The 26,815-nt window shown below is 59.4% G+C and overlaps 3 protein-coding genes across 3 annotated transcripts; all 3 read right to left on the bottom strand.

Moving 5' to 3' along the window:
* Positions 1 to 903: 903 nt before the first annotated feature.
* Positions 904 to 3,378, bottom strand: LOC308238708 (left-right determination factor 2-like; the record flags this gene model as incomplete). Its single annotated transcript, XM_080651033.1, has 4 exons — positions 904 to 1,267; positions 1,597 to 1,839; positions 2,001 to 2,247; positions 3,129 to 3,378. The coding sequence occupies 4 exons, from the start codon at positions 3,376 to 3,378 to the stop codon at positions 904 to 906; spliced, it is 1,104 nt and encodes a 367-aa protein (XP_080507159.1).
* Positions 3,379 to 17,115: 13,737 nt separating this feature from the next.
* Positions 17,116 to 21,814, bottom strand: PYCR2 (pyrroline-5-carboxylate reductase 2). Its single transcript, XM_080651023.1, has 7 exons — positions 21,578 to 21,814; positions 21,334 to 21,404; positions 19,634 to 19,813; positions 19,319 to 19,540; positions 19,032 to 19,124; positions 18,722 to 18,885; positions 17,116 to 17,707 (listed from the first exon to the last, which is right to left on the bottom strand). Exons 1-7 carry the CDS (start codon positions 21,642 to 21,644, stop codon positions 17,542 to 17,544), a joined length of 963 nt encoding a protein of 320 aa, XP_080507149.1. The 5' UTR covers positions 21,645 to 21,814; the 3' UTR covers positions 17,116 to 17,541.
* A 928-nt stretch (positions 21,815 to 22,742) lies between these two features.
* LOC308238679 (left-right determination factor 1-like) lies at positions 22,743 to 26,432 on the bottom strand (the record flags this gene model as incomplete). Its single annotated transcript, XM_080650964.1, has 4 exons — positions 22,743 to 23,106; positions 24,524 to 24,766; positions 24,928 to 25,174; positions 26,183 to 26,432. The coding sequence occupies 4 exons, from the start codon at positions 26,430 to 26,432 to the stop codon at positions 22,743 to 22,745; spliced, it is 1,104 nt and encodes a 367-aa protein (XP_080507090.1).
* Between the last annotated feature and the right edge of the window lie 383 nt (positions 26,433 to 26,815).

Below are 26,815 nucleotides of genomic sequence, written 5' to 3'. Positions count from 1 at the left end.
GACCCACATTACGGTGGTCCTGAGGATCAGATTTTCTTATTTGATCGCAAGTCGGATTGAAACGAGTAAACATGTCGACAACAATGACAAGTTTCTGCTTCAATTCCAAGCGGACGGGCCCCTAGCATCCGAATGCATTTCAACTCAAGCTTCCTGTCCTTCTGAACGGAGACCTTGACCATGTCTTTCTAATCACGTTAACCTTGTCCCTCTAGAACGCTCTGTTTCCTCAACAACGGGCAGGCTTCTTGGTAAAATACAAAAATGCAGAATAAAATGCGTTTTCCTTCTTTCTTGCAAAATGCCCTTCGTATCTGAGATGAGAATACACAACCCACACTTGAGCCAGCTGGGCCAGCTCCTGGGATAGGGAAACAATGACAAATCGGCGTTTCCGCTCTTAGATGACAGAACCTACCCAGGTAAGCGCTTAGACAGCCGTGGGCAAACTACGGCCCACGGGCCGGATCCGGCCCGTTCGGCTGTTCTATCCGGCCCGCGGAGCCGAAAGAGCGGAGGGTTCTCTTGCTCTCCCCTCCGCTCCTTTACTTTGAATTTATATGAGTTCACACAAACACTCCATCCATGCTTTTGTTCCGGCCCTCCGGTCCAGTTTAAGAGCCCATTGTGGCCCTCGAGTCAAAAAGTTTGCCCACCCCTGGCTTAGGATCTAGTGCAGCGGATAATACGAAGGGGCGAGAAGCCTGGACAGGCTGCGCGGTGACCAGGGAGTCTTGTTCCTGGGGAGCGAATATTAGGAGGTGAGCGGACTGGTCAGAGGAAGCAAATTCAGAGCTCAGCAGAGAGCACAGAGCATTTGCCCATCCGCAGTCCCATCTCTCCTGGCACCCAGTACGCTTCTGAAGCACATGAGTCAAGCCCCACGGTGGCCGAGCCCAGCACCTACGGCTCCAGCCTCCTTGGCACGGGCGCCCCGTCCGAGGCGCAGCTGCACTTCTGCACCCGCATGTTGGGCAGGCTGACCACCCGGGCGCGGGGCCTGCCGCCCTCCTTGATGCTCACAATCATGGGCAGCGAGGTCGTCTCTGAGGCGATGCACTGCCTCGGCCCCAGGAACGGCCACTTGAAGGTCAGGGTCTCGGGGGGCTGCTGGCAGGTGCCCACACACTCATAGGCCAGGAAGCCCGGGGGCTCCAGCACCCAGTTCTCAGCCCACTTCATCCCCTGCAGGTCGATGTACATCTCCTGGCGGCAGCAGCGGGTGCCCTCGGTCGCTGGTGCCTCGGGGTCACAGTTGCCCTGAGCTCTGTGGGGGGCAAGGAGAGGCGGAGTCAGAGGTCATTTGGGAGGGCTGAGGTCAGGGGACCCAGGGCAGGGCCCAGTGGGCCATCTGGGAGGGAGACGTGTGATCCATCTCTCCTGATGTTAAAAAAGCCGGATGTGTGTGACAAGGATAGATAACTGGAAATAACCAAAATATAGATAATCATGTGCTATTGCTCCTAAGATTCAAAGGAGAAACGTTATACACTCATCCATCCCCATGGCGCCCCGAGGAAAGAAGCCCATTTCAATGGCAGGGTAATTCTCTATTCGGCGTATTAATCAGGGTCACCCTCAGCCCACAGCGCTCACCCGAAGTGCCTGAGGTCCAGGGTGTGCAGCTCCAGCTGGGGCTCGCCCTGCGCGCTGTCCGAAGGCCCCCGGGAGGCAAAGCGCACCAGCCTGTGGGCGCTGGAGGCCAGCGGGCCCGGGTGCTCCCGCTGCACCGACACCTGCAGCAGCAGGGGCTCCTGGGGCCGGCTCAGCTGCTGCCAGAAGTTCACGGCCTCGGTCACATCGAAGGCCTTCCAGCCGCTCTCGTGGATGGACACTGGCCTGCGACACCAGGCGGGGACCCAGGCGCTGAGGGGTGGGGACCGGGGAAGCCTCTCCCCCCTCCTCCCATCCCTCTCCCCGAGACAGACCCCCCTCGCCCCCTCCTGCCCTCCCCTTTCCCTCTGCCCTCCCCCCCAAGCACACCCGGGCACCCCCCCCACCTGGAGTCGATGAGGGAGGTGCGGTTGGAGCCGTCTGCCCGCACGTGCAGCCACTCGATGGTGACCCGGGCCAGGTCGCTGCGAGGGGACAGCCGCTCGTGCCTGCGGAGCGCGGCCTTGGGGACCGGCTCCTGGAAGAGGCGCAGCACGGCCTGCACCAGCTCGCTGTTGGGGGGCAGCCGCCGCTCCATGCTGAACACCAGCAGGTGCGTGGAGGCCTCGGACACCAGGAACCTGCCGGCCACCTCTGGGGACAACAGCAGCGTCAGCGGGGCCTCTCCAGCCGAGGGCGCAGCTCTGAGGGGGCAGGGCTGAGCCTGGGACAGGGTTTCCCCAGTTAATGCACAGGGAGAACCTGGGGCCTGGGAAACGGGAGACCAGGTGCGAAAGAAGGCACCCCCACCTTAAAAATATTCCCAGCCCTGCCGGTGGGGCTCCGTGCTTGCGCATTGACCGACGATCCAGGAGGTCAGGGCACACGCCTGGGTTGGGGGCTCGATCCCCAGTGTGGGGCGTGCAGGAGGCAGCCAATGATGAAGTTTCTCTCTCGTTGATGTTTCTATCTCTCTATGCCTTCCTTCCTCTCTCACAATCAATAAAAACATAACTCAAATATTTTTCTTGATTTGGGACAATCATTTGCATTGGGGCTTATTTACTCGCGGCCCCGCCCTCCGTGGGCCCCGGAGCCGGTGAACATGGACAGGCAGCCTTTCCAGGCAGAGGGGCCGCACCAGGAGGGGTGAGGAGGGATGGGGCGTGGGAGGCAGAGGACCCGGGCAGTGGGATCTGGTACCAGCTGGACCTTGCTCTTCCTACGGGGCAGAGTTTATCCTCATCTTCCTCTCCGGTGAAATGGCCCCCAAAGCAGAAGAGGAGACAGGGGCCTGTGAACAACTCTCTCAGACCCTGAGCCCAGAGGGACCTGGGGTCACGTACAGCACAGGTACCAGGCACCCCGTCCCCAGCACCCGAGACTCCAGGTTGGCAACAGGAGCTGAGGTGTTCGTGCCCGAGCACCCAGCCTGGGCGGGGAGCAGGTCCCGGGCTCCCCAGATGGGCACATCCAGTCTCTCCCCCACTCCCACCCCCTACCCACAACCGGCCAAGGTGCGGGGAGGGCCTCACCTCGGAAGTTCTGGCTGAACCTCTTCCCACGGGAGGGGACGCCGTGGCTGCGCTGCAGCAGGGCCACGTACTGGGCCCGCACGTGGGCAGGGGCGACCAGCCGCTCCGCGTCGCTCTGGTCCAGCGCGGGCACCTCGCGGAGCTGCAGCTGCTGCAGCAGGCTGCCCAGGATCTGCTCCTCGGTCACGGCCGCCCCGGGGCGGGCCAGGGGCAGCGCCCACAGCGCCCAGCACAGCCACAGGGCCCTCATGGTGCCACGTGGGAGGAGGAGCGGAGCGGATGTGTCCCCTGAGGAGGCTCCAGGAGGGTCCCAGCTGGGCGTGCTGAGGGCCAGGCTGGGCCAGCTTTATAGCCAGCCCTGGGCTGGGCCTGGGTGGTGAGAGGGAGGGAGGGAGGGAGGGAGGGAGGTCACACCCCTCGCCCTCCTGGGAGCTCATCAGCCAGACAGGTCCCTGGGCCTGAGGAGGGGCTGTCTAGAAAGGGCACGAGGGCCGTCTGTACCCTGGAGAAGAGGTAGGCACCTCATTCTCTGCTCCACCCCGTCTCCCAGGGGCGGAGCGGGGGTCTCTGGTGTGTGGACTTGGAGCCCGTTCCTTGCTGTGAGGGAACTGCCCACCCAATGCCAGGGCTCCCCGAGGACCCACCTGCCTGCAGCGACGTGTGCCCAGGGGGCGCCTGGGGGCAGCTGGGATGCTGGGCTGCCCGTGGACAGGAACCAGTGTTTCCCATTATCGGGGTGGGGGGGGGGCGCGGGCGCCAGTGGGGTTTTGTCCACAAAGGAGCCGCGTCCTCTCTCTTCCCGGCTCTTTGTGGGTCTAGATGTCAGCGTGAAAGGCTCTTGCCTCGGGATCGGACCCTACATGGTCCTCACATGAGCAGGGGGCAGTGCACCCCCTTCTCCAATGTTTGAGCCCAGGAAACCGAGGCTCAGCCAGGGCACAACATCCCCAGGGCCACACAGGTCATGACAGATGCACCAATCAAGTCCTCAGCTTCCCAGCCCACAGCTCTTTCCACTCCCCCCAGCTAGATCCAGCCAGGCCCTGCCCAGCCCCTGAAGCTGGGCCAAGTACCCTCGGTGCAGGTGGGGGGTCCGGGTGGGGGCAGGGGGGCCGTCCCCCGGCTTCCTGAGGCTTCCCGGGCCTGAATGTGGATTGAGGCCAGTGGAACAGTTTTCCTGGGGAAATAAAACACCTGGGCGGTGAGCCGGGGGCGGGTGACTAAATAAAATACAGGACTCCGCGTGGGACGACCTTACATGAGCGCATCATTCGTTTATCGGAAATGGAAATTTTCCTGGGAATTGTCTGTTTTTATTTGCTAAATCTGGCCACCCTCGCTGGAGGCCAAAAGGAGGAAGGACTGTGGATTGGGAGGCCCTTCACAATGTGGCCACGGCGGGAGGGAGCCCCAGGCTTTGTCATGCAGAAGAAGGGGCGGCTCCCCCACCCACCCACCCCCACCCTGCCTCCACCCCCACCTGTGTCTGGCCCAACTCACCCTGGTCTGGTGGCTGGAGGTGGTCCATGGGCCCTGGAATCAGATCTTCCATCCTGAGGGAGGAACGGGAGGCAAAGTCGTGGGGGGCAAAGTCATGGGGGGCCCTAGTTGAAGACCAATTTGGACCAGGCCCTGAGCCCAGCCTGGGGGCGCTCTGCCTGCAGGTGAGGAGAGGGTCATGTCCGCCATTGCCCTCCTGCTCCTAACAGGCCGGGATTTGACCCCAACCAGAGTCCAGGCTGCCAGGTGAGGGCCATGAGGGATGTGGGGGTCAGAGGTCACCCTGCAGAATCCACGGGTGGTGGGGGACAAATAGGACCAGAGCCGGGGTTCAGATCAAAGGCAGCTGTGAGGTTGACGAAGGCACGTCTGCTTCTGGGTTAGAGCCCCGCATCTGGGGGGCCCCCAGGGTGGCACAGGTCCCCTTCGCAGCCAGGGGCAGACACCACTGTGGGTGCTCCAGAGAAGCCCCGAGACCCAGCCTTCACCCATCAGCCTCCCTGACCCCAGGCCTGGGGGTCCCTGGTTGCTCCTCGAAGTCTCCAGACATAACCCTGGGAGGGCCTCCCTGATCTCCCAGAGCAGCCTGGCCTCACCGCCACACGGCCAGCCCTTGCCTGGGGCTCCCCGGAGCCCTAGAGGGTGGGGGACAGGGACCCTTGTTTCCATTCCTCCAGCCCCTTCCTGGCACAAGTGAATCCTGGGCTCCGCCCGGGCTGTGCCGCTGGCAGCTGGGTCACCTTGGAGGAGTCTGCCACCATCTGCAATAGGAGACATCGCCTATGAGATGGGGATAAGGTGCTGTTTGTACCAGGAACGTGTCTGACACACAGTAGGTGCTCTGACACACAGTAGGTGCTCTAGAAAGAGGAGTCTTGCACATGGTTAGTAACTTTGACGATGTTTCACCTTTTAAATTCTTTTTTTAAAAATATATTTTATTGATTTTTTACAGAGAGGAAGGGAGAGGGATAGAGAGTTAGAAACATCGGTGAGAGAGAAACATTGATCAGCTGCCTCCTGCACACCCCCTACTGGGGACGTGCCCACAACCAAGGTACATGCCCCTGACCGGAATCGAACCCGGGACCCTTCAGTCCGCAGGCTGACGCTCTATCCACTGATCCAAACCGGTTAGGGCGCCTTTTAAATTCTGAGTGAGCAGTGCTTCTTAGTTATTTTTATAATTAGTATACAAGTCAAAAGGTACCAAAGGGTGTCCTTGAGAAATGTCACTGCCCGTTCATTCCACCTCGAGTGTCTGCGCTTTTCAGAGAAACACAGAAGTATTTTTCCCGCGCCGCCAATATTACTAACCTAGCAACACGCTCTGTACCCTGTCTTCAAAATTACAGCTTCAATGTTTCATTATCGTTTTATTTTTAAATGGCACAGGGAAGAGTCTCCCCTGCCCTGGCTGTGTGGCTCAGTTGGTTGGGGCACGGAAAGGTGTGGGTATAACCCCCAGTCAGGGCCCACACCTAAGTCGCAGGTTCAGTCCCCAGGTGCGGCACCAACAGGAGGCAACCAGTCAATGTTTCTCTCTCTGCCCCCCCCCCCCCCCGCGCCTCTCTCTAAAATCAATTTTAAAAAACATGTGCTCGGGTGAGGATTTTTTTTAAAATAATAATTTTAAGTAAAAAGAAAGAGAGAAAAATACCCACATCCACCAGCCTCTCTCCCTAAATCTACCCTGGAAAAGGGACTTTCTAAAAGCCGTTCATCTCCATAAGCTCCACTTCCTGCCTCCTTCTCTCTTCAATTAACGAAGCAAATATTTACTGATGATGTTGCCTCTTCGATGTGTCCTGGGTTCACACCTGGAGACAAAGAGGAAGGAAGCTCAGGAGCAGTGTGGGGACCCCAGGGAAAGGCGGGGAGCCCCAGGGTACCCTAACCGCCCTGCTTCAGGTGGCTTCACAGCATCCTTCCTGCCTCCCCTTTCACCTCCCCTCTCCCCGCCACCCTCAGAGGAAGACAATGTTGACATCTGACAAAGGAGCTCAGAGCTCTTCAGACCCTGGTCCAAGGTCACGGACTGATAATGAGAGCACCGAGGGGAGGGGGCCCATCCTCCCAGTGACCTTGGACAAGTTCATCACCTGCCTGGGCCTGGGCTGCCTTATCGTGGGAGATGGGGTGTGAATAACACGCCCCTGCGCTCAGGGTGAGGGTTAAAGAGGGCCAGCGTCCACCCCCCCATCAACATCGCTCCTATCTGCATGCCAAGGCCCCCTTCCAGGCCCCCTTCTCAGGATCTGGGCCGCGCCCCACCGCCCCACCCCACCGCCTAGCAGAGGGAGGATCGATGACTGTCCTGTGAATGGCACAGCCAAGGCTGAGCCCAGGACTCGCTCATGCCAGGAAGGCGCTGCATGGACTGACACAGGGGTCCTTATTCCTCCCTGCCCCCACCCTCCGGAGCCCAGGGAGCCAGGGAGCCAGGGAAGGGCTGCCCGCTGATGCCAGAGGCCCAGCTGCTCGGGAGACCAGGGAGGCCCTCCCAGGGGCGAGTCTTCAGATTCCAAGGAGCCACATGGGCCCCAGGCTTGGGGTCAGGGGGCGATGGGTGCAGGTTTGGGGCAGCCCAGGGCTCCTGGGACTGGGCCTCGGGGCGTCTCTGGAGCACCCACAGTAGTGTCTGCCCCTGGCTGTGAAGGAGACCCCAGATGCTGGGCTCTATAACCCAGCGGTCCCCAACCTCAGAGTCCCCTTTGACTCTGAGCCCGGGCCCAGTTTCAGCTCCTCCCCACCCATGGAGTCTGGGAGATGACCTCTGACCTCACCCTTCCTTGTGGCGCTCCCCTGGCAGCCTGGACTCTGGTGGGGATCAAACCCTTGCCTTTAGGGGCAGGATCTCCACCCGCCGGTTGTAGCGCCTAGAACCGATCTCCCCACCGTGTCCTCAACTCCAAGTCCAAGTTAGGCCCTCGGTCGGGCGGTGACCTTCACCTCTCCCCACTCTGCTGTTCCTCTCCAGCACTGCAGATCGAGCTTGGGGATGACCTCCTGACCTCTGACCTTCAGGCCCGATCCAACCTGCAGAGGCCAGACTCCCCCAGATGCACAGCCTGGGCAGCGGGGCTCCTTGCTCTGCATGACAAAGGGTGAGGGACAAAGGGTGAGGGCTGCCCTCCGCCCGCCCAGGCCAGTCGGCCCTCAGTAAAAGCCCCAATCCACATTCGCTCTCTTCTGGCTGATTGCCCGCTTATTTTATTTCCCCGGCAGAACGCTTGCACCCATGGGGAATCCACATTTGGGAAAAGGGCCGTGTTTGCGGACGGATAAGCGGTCTGGAGGATTTGCCCTGTGTCTGCCTCTACAGATGCCCTCCCTACACCCATCTCCTGGAGGAAGGGCGTCTCGCCAGCTCCCCGAGCCCAGGCCTGTGCTAACAGCCGGTGGTCCCGGGAAGAACTGCTTCTTGTTCCTCCTAAGAGACCCTGCCCAGTCTCATGGCTGCGCAGACCATTCATTCCTGAGCCTCCACGGGGCACCGGAACTGCTCCCAACTGCCCTTCCACCCTTCAGTGTGTCTCCACCCCACACCCAGCCAGGCCTCCAAACCTAGAGGTCACTCTGTGTGTGTTTTTAATATATTTTTTATTGATTTCAGAGAGGAAGGGAGAGGGAGAGAGAGACAGAAACATCCATGATGAGGGAATCATGGATCGGCTGCCTCCTACACAACCCACACTGGAAATCGAGCCCGAAACCCGAGCATGTGCCCTGATCGGGAATCGAACCTGGGACCTTTCAGTTTGCAGGCTGACACTCTATCCACTGAGCCAAACCAGCGAGGGCTAGGGGTCACTCTGGATTCGTATCCCACCAGGGGCCTGGCCTCCCTCATGGGGGCTTGGCGACAGGGCATGGCAGGCAGAGGCAGCCCGAAGGGAACCCTGGGGTAGGAGTCTGGGGCCTGGATTTGACCTGGCTCGGTTGCCAGCTCATAACGAAGACACTTCTGTACCCTGGGCCTGAGGGACAGAGGTCCTACGGTTCCAAAAATAAGGCTCCGTCCCCAGCCTTAAAACAAACACATTTATGACTCACAGATTCCGTGAGTCAGGAGGCGGGCACAGCTTCCCTGGGCCCTCTGCGGGGCCTCGCAGCCGCCGTCCAGGGGTCAGCCGGGGCTGGGGCAGGAGCCACGCCTGCACTCCCTCAGGCTGTTGTCAGAATTCGTGTCCTTGTGGCTGGTTACAGAACCGCAAGGTCAAGGTCGCAAGGTTGAAGCGCCCTGGCTTCTGGCTGCCTGCAGGTCCTGGACACGCGGGCGTCCCCATTGTGGCTGCTACTCAAGGTCCCCTCCCTTTTGGAGCAAGAAAGCTGCAAAAGGATCAAGCTATTGGGTTCCCCCCCCCCCCCCCCCGCTCTTCCTGGACCCCACAGCTGAGACCAGGCAGGTGGTGGCACCATTGAGGCGGGGAAGGAATGAAGACGGGCCGGTAGGGGTGTGGGAGCAGCAGGAGAGGAGCAATGGCAGGCCCAGGTGCGGAGGGACAGGGGCTGAGCCAGGGCCAAGGGCAAACTGGAAATGGTTAGTAGCTGAGGTTTGACGGGGGCGGGAGGGGGGCCCCCGAGGAGGAAGCCCGAGGGAACAGAAAAGAACTGTCAGAGAAGCAGGAGGAGACACCCCCGCCCCCCCCCCCTCGGCCGCCCAGAGTCACAGGCTGGTCTGGTGCTAGGGTCCTGGGCAGGGAGGTAAGGAGAAGAGGTTTGTCATCCCAATGAAGGATGAACGCCTAGAAATGGAGCAGAGGGCAGGGAACCCGCAGAGCCACACGTGTGCGTGAGGAGTGACCCGTTTAGTGCTAGGAAGGCTCTGGTTGGAAGCCGGAGTCCAGCCCATTTCACAGATGGGAACACCAAGGCTGCGGAGGTAGCCCTACGTACTGACGGCAGAGCCAGGCTGGAGTGGAACGTCTGGGTGACCCGATCGGTCCCCCCATTTCCAGCTCCAGGCCCACGGAGCCCCTCTCGCTACCCCATGTTCTGTGCGGTCTTCCTTTGAGAGAACAAAAATCAAATTAAGAAGCTGAGTCTCTCTGGCTCAGCCTCGAGGCCCTGCTGCCTTGAATCAGTAATTACACGTGGACGAGCCTATCGGGGAGGGAGGGAGCTGCTTCCAGGCCGCTGGGCCAGCCTCTCCTCTGCAGCCCAGGGGCTCCTGAAAGCTGCTGGAGGGGGGGGCAGGCTGGAGGCCCCAGCTCGGATCCAGTGACAGGACCCGGCCCTTTCCCGTCCCACAGGCCAGGGGCCCTGGCGGGAGAAGCTCTAGTAGATTCCAGAGGTGGACAGCATGGGCGGAGAACACGAACAGAACGGCCCCTTCGGAGCCGGGCGGGCTGAAGAGCGTTCACGGTGGGGCCCAGACGTGGGCGGGGTCCTGGATCCTGTGGTCAGCGGGCCAGCGGTAGCCAGGACCTCCTCTGTGCCAGGTCGGGGTGGGGCGTGAAGCAGACCTTATGCTCAGATGGGAGGCCTGGGCTCCCAGCTGGTCATGGTCCCGCAGTGGGAGCCCCGCCCCCCGCAGCTCTGGAGGGCGGGGGGGGCGGAGGGCAGAGGGCGGGGGGGCAAGGAGGGGCTCACTCTCTGGTGAAGACATCACAGCCCCCGCTGCAGTGGCCAGAGGCGCCCTCCACAGCCATGTTTTTTGTGGGTTTTTTTTTTGGCGGGGGGGCGGGGGGGGTTGTTGTTGTTGCTAATCCTCACCCGAGGATAGTTTTCCATTGATTTTTAGAGAGAGTGGAAGGGAGAGGGAAAGACGGAGAAACATCCATGTGAGAGGGACGCATCGATGGGTTACCTTCTGCACATGCCCTGACCAGGGCCCAGGCCTGAAAAGGAGCCTGCAACCGGGGTACGTGCCCTTGACCGGAATCGAACCCGGGACCCTGCAGTCTACGGGCCGACGCTCTATCCACAGACCAAACCAGCCAGGGCCATCCTTCCATTCTTCCAAGCTCTGGGATCAGGAACACACCCTCTGTCACCCATAGCTTCCCAGTATGGCCTCTGTCCCGACTTCTCCACCCTCGTCCCACCAACTCCCTCGCTCTCACCAGCTGTCTCTGGTCCTTCCCCTCGGCTCCTGAATCCTCATCATCCCAGACTCTGCTTGTTTGGGGCTGCATGTTGTCCTCCCAACTTCCTACGTGGAGCCCTGAACCCCAGCACCTCACCATGTGGCTGGGTTTGGAGACAGGCCACCCGAGAGGGAGTTACAAGGAGGTCTTCGTGGATGCGCCCTGCAACCATCTGACTGGTGTCCTCATAGGAAGAGGCGATGAGGACACAGGCACGGGGAAGACTATGTGAGGACACAGTGAGAAGAAGGTGGCTGCCTGCAAGCCAAGGAGAGAGGCCCACGGAGAAAGCAACCCTGCGACACCTTGACCTTAGCCCTCCAGCCTCCAGAACGGTGAGAAGTCAATGTCTGCTGCTTAGGCAGCCCCGGCTGCTCTGCCCACACAGGTGCCCCTGAAGCTCTCCTCTGCGGGGCCAGGTTACAAATCCGCACCTGGACCTGCAGCCTCTGTCCCCACCTGCTCCTCAGGGGCCCCCTCCCCCTAGCTTCACCCCGAGAGGAACTCCAGCTGGGCAGAGCGGGGCGAGCATGGGCTCTGGCCACAGCCCCGAGCAAAGTCTCAAGCCTGTTTCCTCGTTTGTAAAAGCGGGTTCAGGGTTGTTGGTGAGGATCTGGGAAGGTGGGCAAAGGGCCTGGCTCTGGGCTGGATCCCTGCTTGGCACTCAGCAAATGGCAGCTGCTACTTTTATCATCTCCCACCAGCCTCATCTCCTTCTGGTATACCCAAGTCTGTTCATGGAGTCGCCACGCTGGGGCCTTGGCCCGGCCTGCACACCTGCTTCCCCTCACCTGTCCTGTATCGGGCGTCTGTTTGCTTCATTAGCTCAACAATCCCCCGAAGCCCTGACTCACCGATAGCCACTGTGGTCTGCAGAGCACCCGGGGGGAGTCTGGGGCGCGAGGAGCCTGGGGAGCGAGGAGCTTGGCTTATCGGCTACAGCTTATCCATGAAAACAAATTGGTTTTTACACAATCAATTACGATATAAAGGGATGTGTCGGGGGAAGGGGGGTCCTTAAACCTCATAGATTACCCTCCTCAACTGGCCTCTCTCCTCTGACACCCAGCTGGCTGCAAGACTGTTCCGCGAGGCTTCCGGAGTCTTCTTTCTTAGGCAGAAACAGGCCTGATCCCTCCCAGCTCAGCACGCTCCTGGGGTGCACCTGCCTTCCAGCCTATAGGCCCAGTAGTCCCGAGTCCGCATGGTCCCGAGTCCGCATGGTCCCGTGTCCGCATGGTCCCGTGTCCGCATGGTCCCGAGTCCGAATGGTCCCGTGTCCGCATGGTCCCGCCTCACCTGGGCCTTCCTGCTCCCTGACCCCCCCGCCGCCGTGCCCAGCCACCTACCCTGCCCGCCAGCACGCACTCCCGTGGGCACCAGCCCGGGGGTCCCTCCTGAGCCCACCCTGGCCAGTTACCACCTCTTTCTATCTGGAAAACTCACCGTAACTTTTAAGAGCTGTCTTCCCCGAGTCCCCCTGACCCCCTCCTCTCTGCTCCCCCAAGTACTGCCTCCATCCGAGCCCTTATCAGCTCGCAGGGTGGACTGTGCAGCAACGTCTGTCATCGCAGTCACCCCGCCTGCCCCTCCCGGGTCAGGAGAGGCTTGTGTCTGACACACAGTGCGGCTCCATGTTTGCGGGCTGAGAGAATGCACGAACGCACACACGTGAGTAGGATTGACAGGTGCTTCTCACACCTCATCCCGTGCAATCCTCACGCAGCTGAGCAAGTACCGGATTGCAGGAAGGCCAGCTTCTCTCCCTACCCTCCCTGCCTCCCCGCCCCCCGCGACCCCTGGGCCTTCTCTTGACCTGGGCCTCCATTTCCCATAGAGGGTCCTGACACATGAGCGAACTGCATTTTATGGGGCCGTAATAAGATCTAAATAAATACATATCGATTGGCAATCATGCAGGGATTCTTCTCGGCTTTCCACCTGTCTCCCTGGACACCCAGGAATGTTGGCTTCAGGCCATGATCGGCTCCATTCAATTTAACAAGCGTTCGCCCCCTGCTTGCGGGGTCCTGCCAGTGGTGGCTCCCACGCTGGCTGAGGGGCAGACGCTCTGACTCCAGGATTTAGGTGGGAGGCGAGGATCTGCCGTAATTAGGCTGGAAGATGAGGCGGCATTTCCAGGGGAGGCAACGGGGTGAGCAGAAACAGTGGGGAGCGTACGGTTAGGGCAGTGGTAGGCAAACTCATTAGTCAACAGAGCGGCAAACCGCGGCTTGCGAGCCGCAGTTTGCCGACCACTGGGTTAGGGTATGTCTGGGGTCCAGACAGAGGGAGCGTTTTGGAGAGCTGAGGGTAGTAAGATTGGAAAGAGAACTCAGTACAGTCCATGCGTTTCCTCTCCATTTTCCTTCATTTAAAAGATTTTGAGCCCGGCCTGTATGGCTCAGTGGTTGAGCGTCGACCCATGAACCAAGAGGTCCCAGGTTCGATTCCTGATCAGGGCACATCCCTAGGTTGCGAGCTCCATCCTCAGTAGGGGGCGTGCAGGAGGCAGCTGATCGATGTTTCTAACTCCCTTCCTCCCTATTTAAAAAAAAAAAAAAAATCAATAAAAAATATGTATTGAAAAACAAGCCCTGACCAGATTGGCTCAGTGGATAGAGAGCGTCGGCCTGCGGACTCAAGGGTCCCAGGTTCTATTCCAATCAGGGGCATGTACCCAGTAGGGAGTGTGCAGGAGGCAGCTGATCGATGTTTCTCTCTCGAGGTTTCTAACTCTATCCCTCTCCCTTCCTCTCTGTAAAAAAGATCAATAAAATATATTAAAAAAAAAAAAAAAGAATAGCAAAGGCACTGGCTGACTGGCTCTGGAGGTGCCAACCTTGTAAATATATGTATATATATTAAAAAACACCACCACTACAAAAAGAAGAAAAAGAGGACGGCGAGGGGAAGAGGGGAAGCGCCGTTCCAAAAAGAAGATCCCCATCGCTAACCAACGCTAAGCTGCTTTGCTGTGTAAACACACGAATCACCTGCCACAGCTGGCACGCGGGGCACCGAGCTGGGTAGGGCTTCTCCCCAGGACCCCAAACCCTGGATGCTGTAGCCCCGCTGGTCAGCCTGGGACCCTCACTGGTTAGCGCCTGGCGCCCTCTAGTGGTGCAGGAGAGCTTCCCTCTGCAGCTGGCCAGTGGGGCCGGGACAGAGCTGGGCTTCCAGGACTAGCTTTCCTTGGGGCCTGCTGAGCAAGGAGCCGCCTGCTGCTCTGAGAGACACCTGGGAGGGAAACCTGGGAGGGAAACCTGGGAGGGAAACTGGAAGGAGGACTTGGAATCCGGAGGTTGGGGTCCTGACCCAGCTCCCCTAGTTGCTAAGCTGCTCACACACCCCGCCCCCCTGCCTGCCAGGGGCGCTGGGAGAATCCCATCGGATGTGATGAGTGACAGCATCTTGTCAGCTCAAAAAGCCCCACTGAAGAGGAAAGTAAAGCCCTGACCGGTGTGGCTCAGTGGATAGAGCGTCGGCCTGCAGACTGAAGGGTCCCAGGTTTGATTCCAGTCAAGGGCATGTACCTTGGTTGCAGGCACATCCCCAGTAGGGGGTGTGCAGGAGGCAGCTGATCCATGTTTCTCTCTCACTGATGTTTCTAACTCTCTTTCCCTCTCCCTTCCTCTCTGTAAAAAATCAATAAAATATATATTAAAAAAAATAAAGCAAAGTAATGTGTTCACGAGGAAATAACCAAGAGTGAGGTCCAGGATGCCAAGGGCCAATGAAGGGCTGTGTGTGGGGGCAAGAGCTGGGGGAAGGGGTTGAGGTTGAGGAGAAGGGGGAGGCACCCCAAGGAGGTGAGCGAGATCGGGGAGGCAGGGTCTCAGCAGACACAGACACATCTGTTTAGGGCAAAGGGGAGTCTTGACCGGGAGAGGCGGGCCGTGCTGTTGGGAAAGGAAGTCCAGGAATGCTCATTTCTCACTCCTTCCTCTTAATGCAAACGGCAGGGAGGAATGGTTTGATTTGCTTCAATCCAACCAAACAATTAAAATGTCTGCTTCGCCGAAACCGGTTTGGCTCAGTGGATAGAGCGTCAGCCTGTGGACTGAAAGGTCCCAGGTTCGATTCCGGTCAAGGGCACGTACCTTGGTGGCGGGCACATCCCCAGTGGGAGGTGTGCAGGAGGCAGCTGATCGATGTTTCTCTCTCATCGATGTTTCTAACTCTCTATCCCTCTCCCTTCCTCTCTGTAAAATATCAATAAAATATATTTTTTAAAAAAATAAATAAAATAAAATGTCTGCTTCTCTGAGCAGGTTTCCCAGTCTTTCAAAACAACGCCCCCACCCCCTGAAGGACCCCACCATCAGGTCTGGGTCCCCTGCCCAAGGGACCCCTGCAGCCTTGTCCCTGCCTAGACCCTCCCCAGCTCCTCATTCAGCCTCGTGTTCGGGTCATTCCTTGTGTTGGGCAGGAGGCCCCTAAGGGCAGGGAGGGTGGCAATGCCGCCTGAGGCAGGACCGTCAGTGCTTCTGAAATCGGGTCTGGTTTTAGGCAGCCAGACCTTTCCTTTCACTGTACTCCTAACCTGCCCAGGCCTCAGTGTTTCCATCAGTGAAATGGGGAAACAAAAAGTACGTTGTAATTGTTCAATTAAAGATGAAATGAGAGTATCTTTCACGTAAAATACGGTGGCCTGGGGCTTGGAAAGAAAACACGTTCCGTTTTCATTATGTACAGGAAGCTGCTTGACGGGGAATGCTGGCTGGGCTCCCGTCCGAGACAAGAGGCAGCCTGCCGTGTGTGGGCTGCAGACGGGGGGGGGGGGGGGGGGGGGGCGGCTGTGGCAGGGCCACACTGGCACCTGCTGAGGGGCCGCCAGGCTGTGGACAGCAGGGGAGTGCAAATTCTCCAGCATCCCTCCGAGCGTTGCTTAGCAACAGTTACCTAGGGACACGGATGCAGCCTGGTGTGTTTGTGCTCCTGCAAGGCCAATGGGGAGCAGCAGAGACATTTTTTTAACATTTAACTATGGAGACGATACCTACGTATGGCAACCGGCAATCAAAGTAAAATAAAGAAAAAACAGCAAGAGCAGAAGCCAGCTGCTATCCCACTGCCCCAAAGTAACCACCGTTCACAGTGGGGACAGAGCTTCGGCGTCCTGAGAGGAGTGACGTATGAAATGGGGATTGAGACCTGCTCTAGGGGGAGGAGGCTGGGGAGGGGCGGAGGGTGGTGAGCCCCTCCTTTCCTCCTACCCCTCTCCTCGCGCCGCCTTTTCCTCATCTCTGGGTGTCCACATCTGTCCTCGGCCCCTGGGCAACTCAGAACAAGGCCAGAATGTTACTGACTAGGGTGCACTGAGGCCTCACGGGGCAATTGGCACGGAGGGAGGGAGCGTTCGGCGGACGTTCATTCAAAACGCTGCGCTAACCAAACAGCAGCCTTCCTCCTAAAATGCTTGCAGGGGGCATGCAGCTGCTTTCCCGAGGAGCAGGCGTCTGGGGAGACAAGCTCTGGAACCTCTGCCCAGAGCCTGGCACACTGGGGCCTTGGACCTCCTCCAGGATGCCAGCCTCTGGCCCTGACTGCCAGCCCAGGGCCAGCCAGCCCGGTGAGAAGGTGGGCGCTGGGAGGGCAGGCCCGAGGTCCAAGGAAGAGATACCAGGACTGTTTTCCAAGAGGTGGCCTTTGCCCTGTCTTCCCGGAGGACTGGGGCCACAGCCACCTTCAGTCAAATCCGGCCCCGGCCAGACCTGGGCGAAGCTCAGAGGGCAAGGGCTCACCTGAGCCCGGTGTGCGCCTGGCAGTTGGCAGGTTCTCGGTAAAGGTACGTGGGTGGGTTGAGGCCTGGAACGGGGAGGCCCCCGTCACCTTGGGCAGCTCGCCCGCAGGCCTAGTGCATGCATGCCCTTACCAGGCGTCCTCAAACTACGGACATTGATCCGGCCCGCCGGGTGCCGCTACCTGTCCTGCTTAGCAGCCGACTCGTCCTGGGCCCGCAGTGCGCATAGGAATTTGTTCATAGTTTTTTTTTAAACTATAGTCCAGCCCTCCAGCGGTCTGAGGGACAGTGAACTGGCCCCCTGTTTAAAAAGTTTGAGGACCCCTGCTAGACAGTGCTCCCCACAGGCGCAGGGCCTCGAGTCCTCCAGCACGATGACTTACAATTAAGCAGAGTAAAAGCAGGAAGGCGCGCCCTGACCGGTTTGGCTCAGTGGATAGAGCGTCGGCCTGCGGACTCAAGGGTCCTGGGTTCGATTCCGGTCAAGGGCACGTACCTTGGTTGCGGGCACATCCCCAGTAGGGAGTGTGCAGGAGGCAGCTGATCGATGTTTCTCTCTCATCGATGTTTCTAACTCTCTATCCCTCTCCCTTCCTCTCTGTGAAAAAGCAATAAAATATGTATTTTTTTAAAAAGCAGAAAGGCGGGGTAATAAAAAATAAACCTTTATTAAAGCGGCTGAACTTAGCGGGGTCGAGTCAGACTTCCTCCACACAGCAGTCTCACGTTGTGCGTTCCTGCTGGGGACGATCCCACGCTGCTCGCGCTCATGCAGAGGAGGGCCCTGTCAGGGGTCGTACCCTGCACCTCCTGGACGTGGCGTCGCACTGACGCTTGGAGCACCGCTGTGGGAGGTCCTCCCCAGGCCTTCCTACCTGCGCTGGGGCTCTGACAGCGGGAATGTGCGGGGTTCACCTGGCTCCTAGCATCTACCGCCCCTGCCGAGCATCCTCCAACGAGGGCTGCTTGGTCTGAACAGACTGAAGGAGGTTTCACACCAGGATCGGAAGACGACCTGAGCTGCCCTCACCCTGCCGGCCCCTCGGCGAGGGCTGGCACAGAGGCGCCGGCTACCTTAGTCCTTCTTGCCTCCCGGGGCCGGGCTTCTAGTGAGGACCTTCGTGGAGCTGTAGGGGGTCAGCGTGGACACTGTCGGGGATTCCAGCTTCACTCTGTCCAGGAGGGTCTTCTTGAGGGCGGCTGGGGAGATCTTTTCTTGGTCGGCCATGGACTGGAGCTCTCTGCAGAGGGCGCCCGAGGGGAAGAGGAGGAAGGCATTAAACCCTGGAGCCAGAACATCTCAAGGCTTCCCCACCCACGTAACTCCCCACCCTTGCTGACTGGATACCACCCCAAATTAGAAGCCCAACACACCAAACACTCCCCACCTTCTTTTTTAAAATTTTTTTTTATTTAATTCAGAGAGGAAGGGAGAGGGAGAGATAGAAACATCAATGATGAGAATCATTGATTGGCTGCCTCCTGCATGCCCCCTACTGGGGATTGAGCCCAAAACCCGAGCATGTGCTCTTGACTGGAATCGAACCCAGGACCCTTCAGTCCACAGGCTGACGCTCTATCCACTGAGCTAAACCAGCTAGGGCTGTCCCCCACCTTCTTAGACGTGTTTTTTTTCTTTTTTGTTAATCCCCCCTAGGATATTTTTTCATTGATTTTTCAGGGAGAGTAGAGGGGGAGAGACAGAAACATCGATGTGACAGAGACACATGGAGTGGTTGTCTCCTGCAAGAGCCCCAACCAGGGCCAGGGATCGAGCCTGCAACCAAAGTAAGTGCCCTTGATGGGAATCAAACCCGGAACCCTTCAGTCTGCGGGCTGACGCTCTATCCTCTGAGCCAAACTGGCGAGGGCTAGATGTGCTCTTTAACTAACGATGGGCTACTACCTAGATGTAGAGCAGCAAGCAGTATCTGTGATCATAAGGGGAGAGAGACAGTGTGGAGAGTCACAGGGTTTGAAGTCACGAACTTGAAGCTGAATCCTGTCTCCATCACTTATTAGCCGTTTGAATTGAGTCTCCACCTCCTCACCCATCAATCAAAGCTGATCCCGACAATGGAACGGTGGGGAGAACTAAATGACGTAAGGCCTGCCAACCTTTAGCTGCTAAGTGGTGGCTATTAACAGCACAGATCCCAACACCGCTAATGGGGCCAAAGGCAACTGGTTCTGAGACAGTGCCCAGCCCAGGGGCTGGCTGGGAATGGGGGCCTGGGCGGAGGAGAGAAACCCACCGTGTGCGGATGCAGGAGGCCTCGACTGCATCGATGAGCAGGGAGCGGAAGCCCCCACTCTCCAGGAAGTGCAGGGCATGGATGGTGGCCCCCCCGGGGGAGCAGACATTGTCCTTGAGCTGGCCTGGGTGCTGCTCCGAGTCCAATAGCATCTTGGCAGCCCCCTGGAGCACAAGCGGAAATGAGAGAACATACATTCCCCAGGCCTTACCCCAGCTTCCCAACCAAGCCCTGCCTGCCCCAACTCACGGACCCACAAGAACCCCCAGGCCACACCCTGGCTCGGAACACGCAGAGGGAAGGTACTGACCAGCAAGGCCTGGGCCCCCAGCCGGATTGCCAGGCGCCGCGGGAGGCCCATCTTCACCCCGCCGTCAGCGAGCGCGTCCAGGGCCATGAACGCCTATGGAGACACTCAGTGAGTCTTGGGGCAGCAGGCACTCAAGGGCACCCCTGAGGGTCGCTAGAGCCAAGGATCAGTGTCCGCCACCAACTCCCCAGAGGTGGGGGCCCTCCCGGCCCCCGCTGCCTGCCAGCCCAGCCTGCCCCGAGTCCCCAGAAGCCTGCGTAAGCCTATGTGAGTGAGTGAGGGCTCACGTAGGCAGGCCCGCTGCCGCTGAGCCCCGTGACGGCGTCGATCAGGTCCTCCTCCACCTCCGTGCAGAAGCCCACGCTGCTCATGAGCTGCTCCAGCAGCTGCCCATCCTCCACCAGGGCGTGCGTGCCCGTGGCGTACACCGTGGCGCCCTCCCGCACCACCACGGGCGTGTTGGTCATGCAGCGGATCACCTTGGGGGCCGGCTGGAAGGCCATCAGCTTCTGGAGCGAGGAAGAGGGCAGAGTGTTGCCAGGGCCCAGCTCCCACGAGCACCCCCCTCCCCTCCCCCCGGGCACGGGAGCTGAGCCAGGCACCTTCTCCACCGAGCTGATGGTGACGCCGGCGGCACAGGAGACCACGATGTGCCTGGCCTGCACGTCGGCCCCGATCTCGTCCAGGATGAAGGGGATGATGTGCGGCTTCACGGCCAGGAACAGGACGTCGCTGTGCCTCACCGTCTCCTTGTTGCTCCGAGTCAGGTTCACCCCCAACTTCTGCAGGAGGAAAATGCCGGGCTCACAGTGCGGGCAGCCCCACCGGGCACAGGCCCTCCCGGGGAGCCGCCGAACCCCTGCTGCCACTCCTCTGCCAGCCGCCGCCTGGAATGCCCTGCCTTGTCCCCTCAGGGTCTGCCCCTAACCCCACTGGCACATGTTGCTCCTGGGCAAGTGAGCACAGGTGCAGAGCATGGACCAGCGTCTCCATGGCAACCAGGAAAGGGCGGTCCCACATCCCACCAGTGTCTGCCAGCCCGGGCACCCCTGTGCCAGCTAAGAAATCTCCAGGGCTGGGAAGTGACAAAGGGAAATGCTAGCATCCAACGGGGGGAAGCAGAGCTGGGTCAGGCCCCAACCCATCTGGTCTCCATGTGGTCCAGGGCGGGTTGCAGGACACCCCTCCCTGCAGGACTCCAGTGCTGGGAACATCAGCCATCATCCCCGGCACAGACCCTGCCTGTCACCTGCCTCATTGGACGTCCCCTCCCACACGGCCCAGGTTTGGGCTGAAGACTTGGGATACTCTTTTAGAGCAGTGGTTCTCAACCTTCCTAATGCCGCGACCCTTTAATACAGTTTCTCATGTCGTGGTGACCCCCAACCATAAAATTATTTTCGTTGCTACTTCATAACTGTAATGTTGCTACTGTTATGAATCGTAATGCAAATATCTGTGTTTTCCGATGGTCTTAGGCGACCCACTGGTTGAGAACCGATGCTGTGCAGGTGTCCTCAAACTATGGCCTGCGGGCCACATGTGGCCCACCGAGGACATTTATCTGGCCCGCCGGGTGCCGCTGCCTGTCCTGCTTAGCAGCCGACGCGTCCCGGGCCCGCAGTGCGCATAGGAATTGGTTCATAGTTTTTTTTTTTAAACTATAGTCCGGCCCTCCAACGGTCTGAGGGACAGTGAACTGGCCCCCTGTTTAAAAAGTTTGAGGACCCCTGCGTAGAGCCTAAGACCATGGGAAAACACAGATATTTACATTACGATCCATTACCAGTAGCAAAATTACAGTTATGAAGTAGCAACGAAAATAACTTTATGGTTGGGGGTCACCACCACATGAGGAACTGTACTAAAGGGCCGCGGCATTAGGAAGGGTGAGAACCACTGTTAGAGAGAGGAACACGGCCGGGCCTGGCTCTGTCCCCACACGCTCCTTCCTGCCTCACTGTAACTCAGCAAAGGGGCTACTGTGCTCTCCTTTTTTATAGAGGAGGAACCTGAGGCTGAGTGCCTTAAGGACAGGCAGACAGTCCATGAAGACACACGAATATTTGCTGGGTACCTACTACGTGCCAGGTGCTTTCCATGCATAAATATCTCTTTATCTCACCACCCCAGTGCCTGCATTTGAACCCCTTCTGTATGTCTGGGGGGAGAGGGAGGATCCTGATGCTACAGATGGGGGCGGGGGGTAGTCAGCCTGCTGATGACCAGCTCGGGGTCTCGAGCGAACCAGGCCACCCTCCTGGGCCTCCACCCTCGGCCCCGCACCCTCGGCCCCACCTACCCTGAGCGCGGACACCGTGGGCAGGTCCATGTCCGGGGAGCTGGCTATTATCTTGTGAGCCGACAGGATGCCTACAGCAGACAGGGCGTTTCAGCGGGGGGCCATGGCCCACCCCGCCCCCGGGATCCCCCTGGGGAAGCAGAACCAAAACCCGCGAGGCTCCAACAGCGCCGATCTCCCCGCTCGGTCCCCACGCCTGCTGCTCGCAGGCCGCCGCGCACCGTCCCCGCCTCCGCGCGCTCACCCGCGGCCGTGAAGCCCCGCGCCAGGGCACAGGCCAGCTGGCCCGCGCCGATGAAGCCCACGCTCATGGTCCCGGGCTCGGTCCCCCCGGCAGCCGCAGGAACCGCCCCACGCGGGCGGGAGAGGCCGTAAGGGGAGGCGGCGGGTGGAAAAGCCCTGCGAGCGGCGCCTCGGAAGCCGGATCCAGCAGCTTCCGCCCAGATCCCGCCACCCTCCGCGCGCACTCACAGCCGCGCGCAGGGCCACGTGGCCACGCCCCGCCACGCCCCGGCAGCCAATCCTCGGCCGGGAGCTCGGAGCGGGCCAATCCGAGGTCGGATCGCGGCTGTGCGCCCGCCTCCTCTGGAAAGGAGTCATTAAATACAGAGATGACTAAATGCTGCAAATGAAATGCGTGGACACAGAGTGAAACCACTTTTATTCCTGCATATTTTCTACATTCAATTGTTTTTTCTAAATAATAATAATAACACAACGTAAATACATGTGGTGCTAACTGGTGATAAGTTCTCTAACACAGGGGGTAGGAAACTAAGTATGCGCGGGCAGGCGGAGGAGAGGGGGAGGTAAGGGCTGCGGGGTCCCCAGGGCGATGATGTCACAGCTTGGGGCCCTGTTCTATCCAGAAACCAGGTGTCCTGCTCCCCCTGTGTGCACCGCCCCTGGCCCCAAGTCCCTCCTCCTCCCTCCAAGCGCCCTGGCAGGGGAACCCGGGCATGTTTACAAAAGTCCAAAATGATTCCACATTTGGGAGATGGGGTTCCTTTTTAGACATCCTCCCTATCTAGGGGAAACAGAGGGATTTTAGGGTTTGGTTTTAATTCATCATGTAATAGCGTAAACGAGTTCTTTCCCCAATTCTTATCTTAGGGTGTGTTGTCCCAAAGTCGGTTGAGAATTTGCCAGAGAACAGTCTGCCCAGGCTCAGCCACACCGGCCAGCAAGGAGCCAGGATTTGCTACTCAGCAACGACAAGTGGCAGTAGTTACTCATGTAAGTGCTTAGGGGACGGACAGGAGGACAAGAAATGGAAGAACACGCGGAAAGGTAAAGTAGGGGCACTATTTGGGGCAGGGGTGACTTGCTAAGCAGAAAACTAAAACCTACATCAACACCTGCTTTGGTGCACGTGTTTGGTCAGAGGCCTCCGTGGCTATCCCCAGCACCTACGGCTCCAGCCTCCTTGGCACGGGCGCCCCGTCCGAGGCGCAGCTGCACTTCTGCACCCGCATGTTGGGCAGGCTGACCACCCGGGCGCGGGGCCTGCCGCCCTCCTTGATGCTCACAATCATGGGCAGCGAGGTCGTCTCTGAGGCGATGCACTGCCTCGGCCCCAGGAACGGCCACTTGAAGGTCAGGGTCTCGGGGGGCTGCTGGCAGGTGCCCACACACTCATAGGCCAGGAAGCCCGGGGGCTCCAGCACCCAGTTCTCAGCCCACTTCATCCCCTGCAGGTCGATGTACATCTCCTGGCGGCAGCAGCGGGTGCCCTCCGTCACTGGTGCCTCGGGGTCACAGTTGCCCTGAGCTCTGTGGGGGGCAAGGAGAGGCGGAGTCAGAGGTCATTTGGGAGGGCTGAGGTCAGGGGACCCAGGGCAGGGCCCAGTGGGCCATCTGGGAGGGAGACGTGTGATCCATCGCTCATGATGTTAAAAAAGCTGGATGTGCCCTAGCCGGTTTGGCTCAGTGGATAGAGCGTCAGCCTGGGGACTCAGGGGTCCCGGGTTCGATTCCGGTCAAGGGCATGTGCCTTGGTTGCAGGCGCATCCCCAGTGGGGGGTGTGCAGGAGGCAGCTGATTGATGTTTCTCTCTCATTGATGTTTCTAACTCTCTCTCCCTTTCCCTTCCTCTCTGTAAGAAATCAATAAAATATATTTTAACAAAAAGAAAAAGCTGGATGTGTGTGATAAATGGTGAATGAATAAACATCCAAAACATAAATCAGCTACTGTTTATTCAAGGTCTCCTAGTATGCCAGGCACTGACCTAGAGAGTTCACGTGTTATCTCAGCTGGCGCCTGCATGTATTCTGACATACACCTTAATGAGGGCCCAACATTACCCCTATGACCCTGAGGATGCGGGGACCCAAACGTGTGAAGCGACATGCCAGAGGCCCTGCAGCCAGTCGCAGGCAGAGCTCCATGGAACCCAGGCTGTGTGATTCCACAGGCCTGGGACTCGTTCCATGAAGAAGCACGATGTCAGGGAAAGCTGTTCAACTTAGCATCATGCTAATAGTTTTCAAAGACTTAATCATGGGTGCCTGGCTAGGTATGGCTTAGTGTTTGAGTGTCCACCCAGGAACCAGAAGGTCACTGGTTCCATTCCCGGTCAGGGCACATACCCGGGTTGTGGGCTTGATCCCCAGTAGGGGGCATGAAGGAGGCGGCCAATGGATGATGTTTCTCTCTCATCATAGATGTTTCTATCCCTCTCTCCCTCTCCTTTCCTCTCTCTCTAAAAATCAATAAAAACATATTTAACAAAAAAGAATTAATCATGGAAAAGGGTAAAATGAAATTAGATGATTGGAATAATGTGTGTGTCAATGACAACATAAAAACCCATTGAAATATCTAAAGATATTTGTCGGTAAAATGTTTGAATAAAAAGTTCTACCATTAGCCCTGACCGGTTTGGCTCAGTGGATAGAGCATCAGCCTGCGGACTGAAGGGTCCCAGGTTCGATTCCGGTCAAGGGCATGTACCTTGGTTGCGGGCACATCCCCAGTAGGGGGTGTGCAAGAGGCAGCTGATCGATGTTTCTCTCTAATCGATGTTTCTAACTCTCTATCCCTCTCCCTTCCTCTCTGTAAAAAATCAATAAAATATATTAAAAAAAAAAAAAGTTCTACCATTAGAAACGGATGTGTAGTGGGGATGGCTTGCCTCCTGGGCTGTCTGCTCACTCCCCGGCGACCCCACTCCTCCCCCAGGACCTACCCGAAGTCCCCGAGGTCCAGGGTGTGCAGCTCCAGCTGGGGCTCGCCCTGCGCGCTGTCCGAAGGCCCCCGGGAGGCAAAGCGCACCAGCCTGTGGGCGCTGGAGGCCAGCGGGCCCGGGTGCTCCCGCTGCACTGACACCTGCAGCAGCAGGGGCTCCTGGGGCCGGCTCAGCTGCTGCCAGAAGTTCACGGCCTCGGTCACATCGAAGGCCTTCCAGCCGCTCTCGTGGATGGACACCGGCCTGCGACACCAGGCGGGGACCCAGGCGCTGAGGGGTGGGGACCGGGGAAGCCTCTCCCCCCTCCTCCCATCCCTCTCCCCGAGACAGACCCCCCTCGCCCCCTCCTGCCCTCCCCTTTCCCTCTGCCCTCCCCCCCAAGCACACCCGGGCACCCCCCCAACCTGGAGTCGATGAGGGAGGTGCGGTTGGAGCCATCTGCCCGCACGTGCAGCCACTCGATGGTGACCCGGGCCAGGTCGCTGCGAGGGGACAGCCGCTCGTGCCTGCGGAGCGCGGCCTTGGGGACCGGCTCCTGGAAGAGGCGCAGCACGGCCTGCACCAGCTCGCTGTTGGGGGGCAGCCGCCGCTCCATGCTGAACACCAGCAGGTGCGTGGAGGCCTCGGACACCAGGAACCTGCCGGCCACCTCTGGGGACAACAGCAGCGTCAGCGGGGCCTCTCCAGCCGAGGGCGCAGCTCTGAGGGGCCAGGGCCACGGAGCGGGCAGCCAGGGCGGGAGAGAACAGCCCTATTCCGTCTCCCCGGTTACCTACAGATCCCCCTGGGGTCTGGGGTCTTATAACAACCTCCACAGCGGGAAGGGCAGGCCTGGGCCATGAGCTTTGGGGACAGCTGAGCCGTGGAGGGTCCGTTCCTCACCTTGGGGCACCAGGCCCAGAGGCAGGGGCTGAGTGGGCAGGGTTCAGGCCCCTGCGCCCCTGACAGCGGAGTAACTGCCCTTTACAGTATCTGCAGGTCCCCCACCACGTTCCCACCCACAGCGCCCCACTCGCACGTTCCCAGTACCAGCAGGGAGGGCGGACTCGGTCGTGGGTGCAGAGACGCAAACAGGTTCAGGGGTGATTTTCAAGCCACTTGCTCAAGGTCAGGCCATTAGTGGCCGTGGGAAAACAGACCCCCAAGGAACCCCAACCTTCCCCAGGCCTCTGAGCTGAGCCTGGTTCCCACCCCCACCCCCACCCCCATCGGCTCAGCTCCATCCTTCCACCCTCCTCTTCTCTGATGGCTTGGCTTTGGCAGGGTCCAGCCTGGCACGCTGGGTGGGGACCTCAGCGCAGAGACCTGCACTCCTTACAGTCTGTGGTCCCCCTCACTGCCCTGTGACCCTCACTGCCCTGTGACCCTCACTGCCCTGTGACCCCGGGCCTCCTTTGTACCCATCTCCATCAGTGGAAGGGGCAGCTCTGGGGCCCTGAGCTAACTAATGGGTCAGCTGAGATGCTGAGGGCCAGGATTCTCACCTTGGGGTACTTGGGTCTGTCTGGGGGCACCCATGAGGTGAGTCTCAGGCCCAGAGAGGGGCCCCAGACAGCCTTCCCAGATGGGCACATCCAGTCTTAGCACATGCACACGCACACACATGCACACGCACACACACGCACACGCACACGGGCCAGGGTGCAGGGAGGGCCTCACCTCGGAAGTTCTGGCTGAACCTCTTCCCACGGGAGGGGACGCCGTGGCTGCGCTGCAGCAGGGCCACGTACTGGGCCCGCACGTGGGCAGGGGCGACCAGCCGCTCCGCGTCGCTCTGGTCCAGCGCGGGCACCTCGCGGAGCTGCAGCTGCTGCAGCAGGCTGCCCAGGATCTGCTCCTCGGTCACGGCCGCCCCGGGGCGGGCCAGGGGCAGCGCCCACAGCGCCCAGCACAGCCACAGGGCCCTCATGGTGCCACGTGGGAGGAGGAGCGGAGCGGATGTGTCCCCTGAGGAGGCTCCAGGAGGGTCCCAGCTGGGCGTGCTGAGGGCCAGGCTGGGCCAGCTTTATAGCCAGCCCTGGGCTGGGCCTGGGTGGTGAGAGGGAGGGAGGGAGGGAGGGAGGGAGGTCACACCCCTCGCCCTCCTGGGAGCTCATCAGCCAGACAGGTCCCTGGGCCTGAGGAGGGGCTGTCTAGAAAGGGCACAAAGGCTGTCTGTACCCCGGCTTGGGCCTCTGGCCACTGCTGTCTGGCGGCTCAGTGATAACTTTAGTGCCTGTTGAATTCTGCTGGCCCTGGCCCAGTCCTCGTCCATGGAAAAGCAAGTCCACGCTGTGAAAAGGTGAGGCCCAC

The sequence above is a fragment of the Plecotus auritus genome (genome assembly GCF_963455305.1).
Source record: "Plecotus auritus genome assembly, chromosome: 14".
NCBI lineage: Eukaryota > Metazoa > Chordata > Mammalia > Chiroptera > Vespertilionidae > Plecotus > Plecotus auritus.
Note: the sequence above shows the minus strand (reverse complement) of the source record. Positions and strands in the feature narration are given on the sequence as shown.

Coding starts and splice junctions, on each gene's coding strand:
- PYCR2 (XM_080651023.1), bottom strand. CDS start 21,644: ATGAGCGTGGGCTTCATCGGCGCGGGCCAGCTGGCCTGTGCCCTGGCG. Junction 21,405..21,577: donor GCGGGGCTTCACGGCCGCGG/GTGAGCGCGCGG, acceptor TGTCTGCTGTAG/GCATCCTGTCGGCTCACAAG. Junction 19,814..21,333: donor CCACGGTGTCCGCGCTCAGG/GTAGGTGGGGCC, acceptor TTCCTCCTGCAG/AAGTTGGGGGTGAACCTGAC.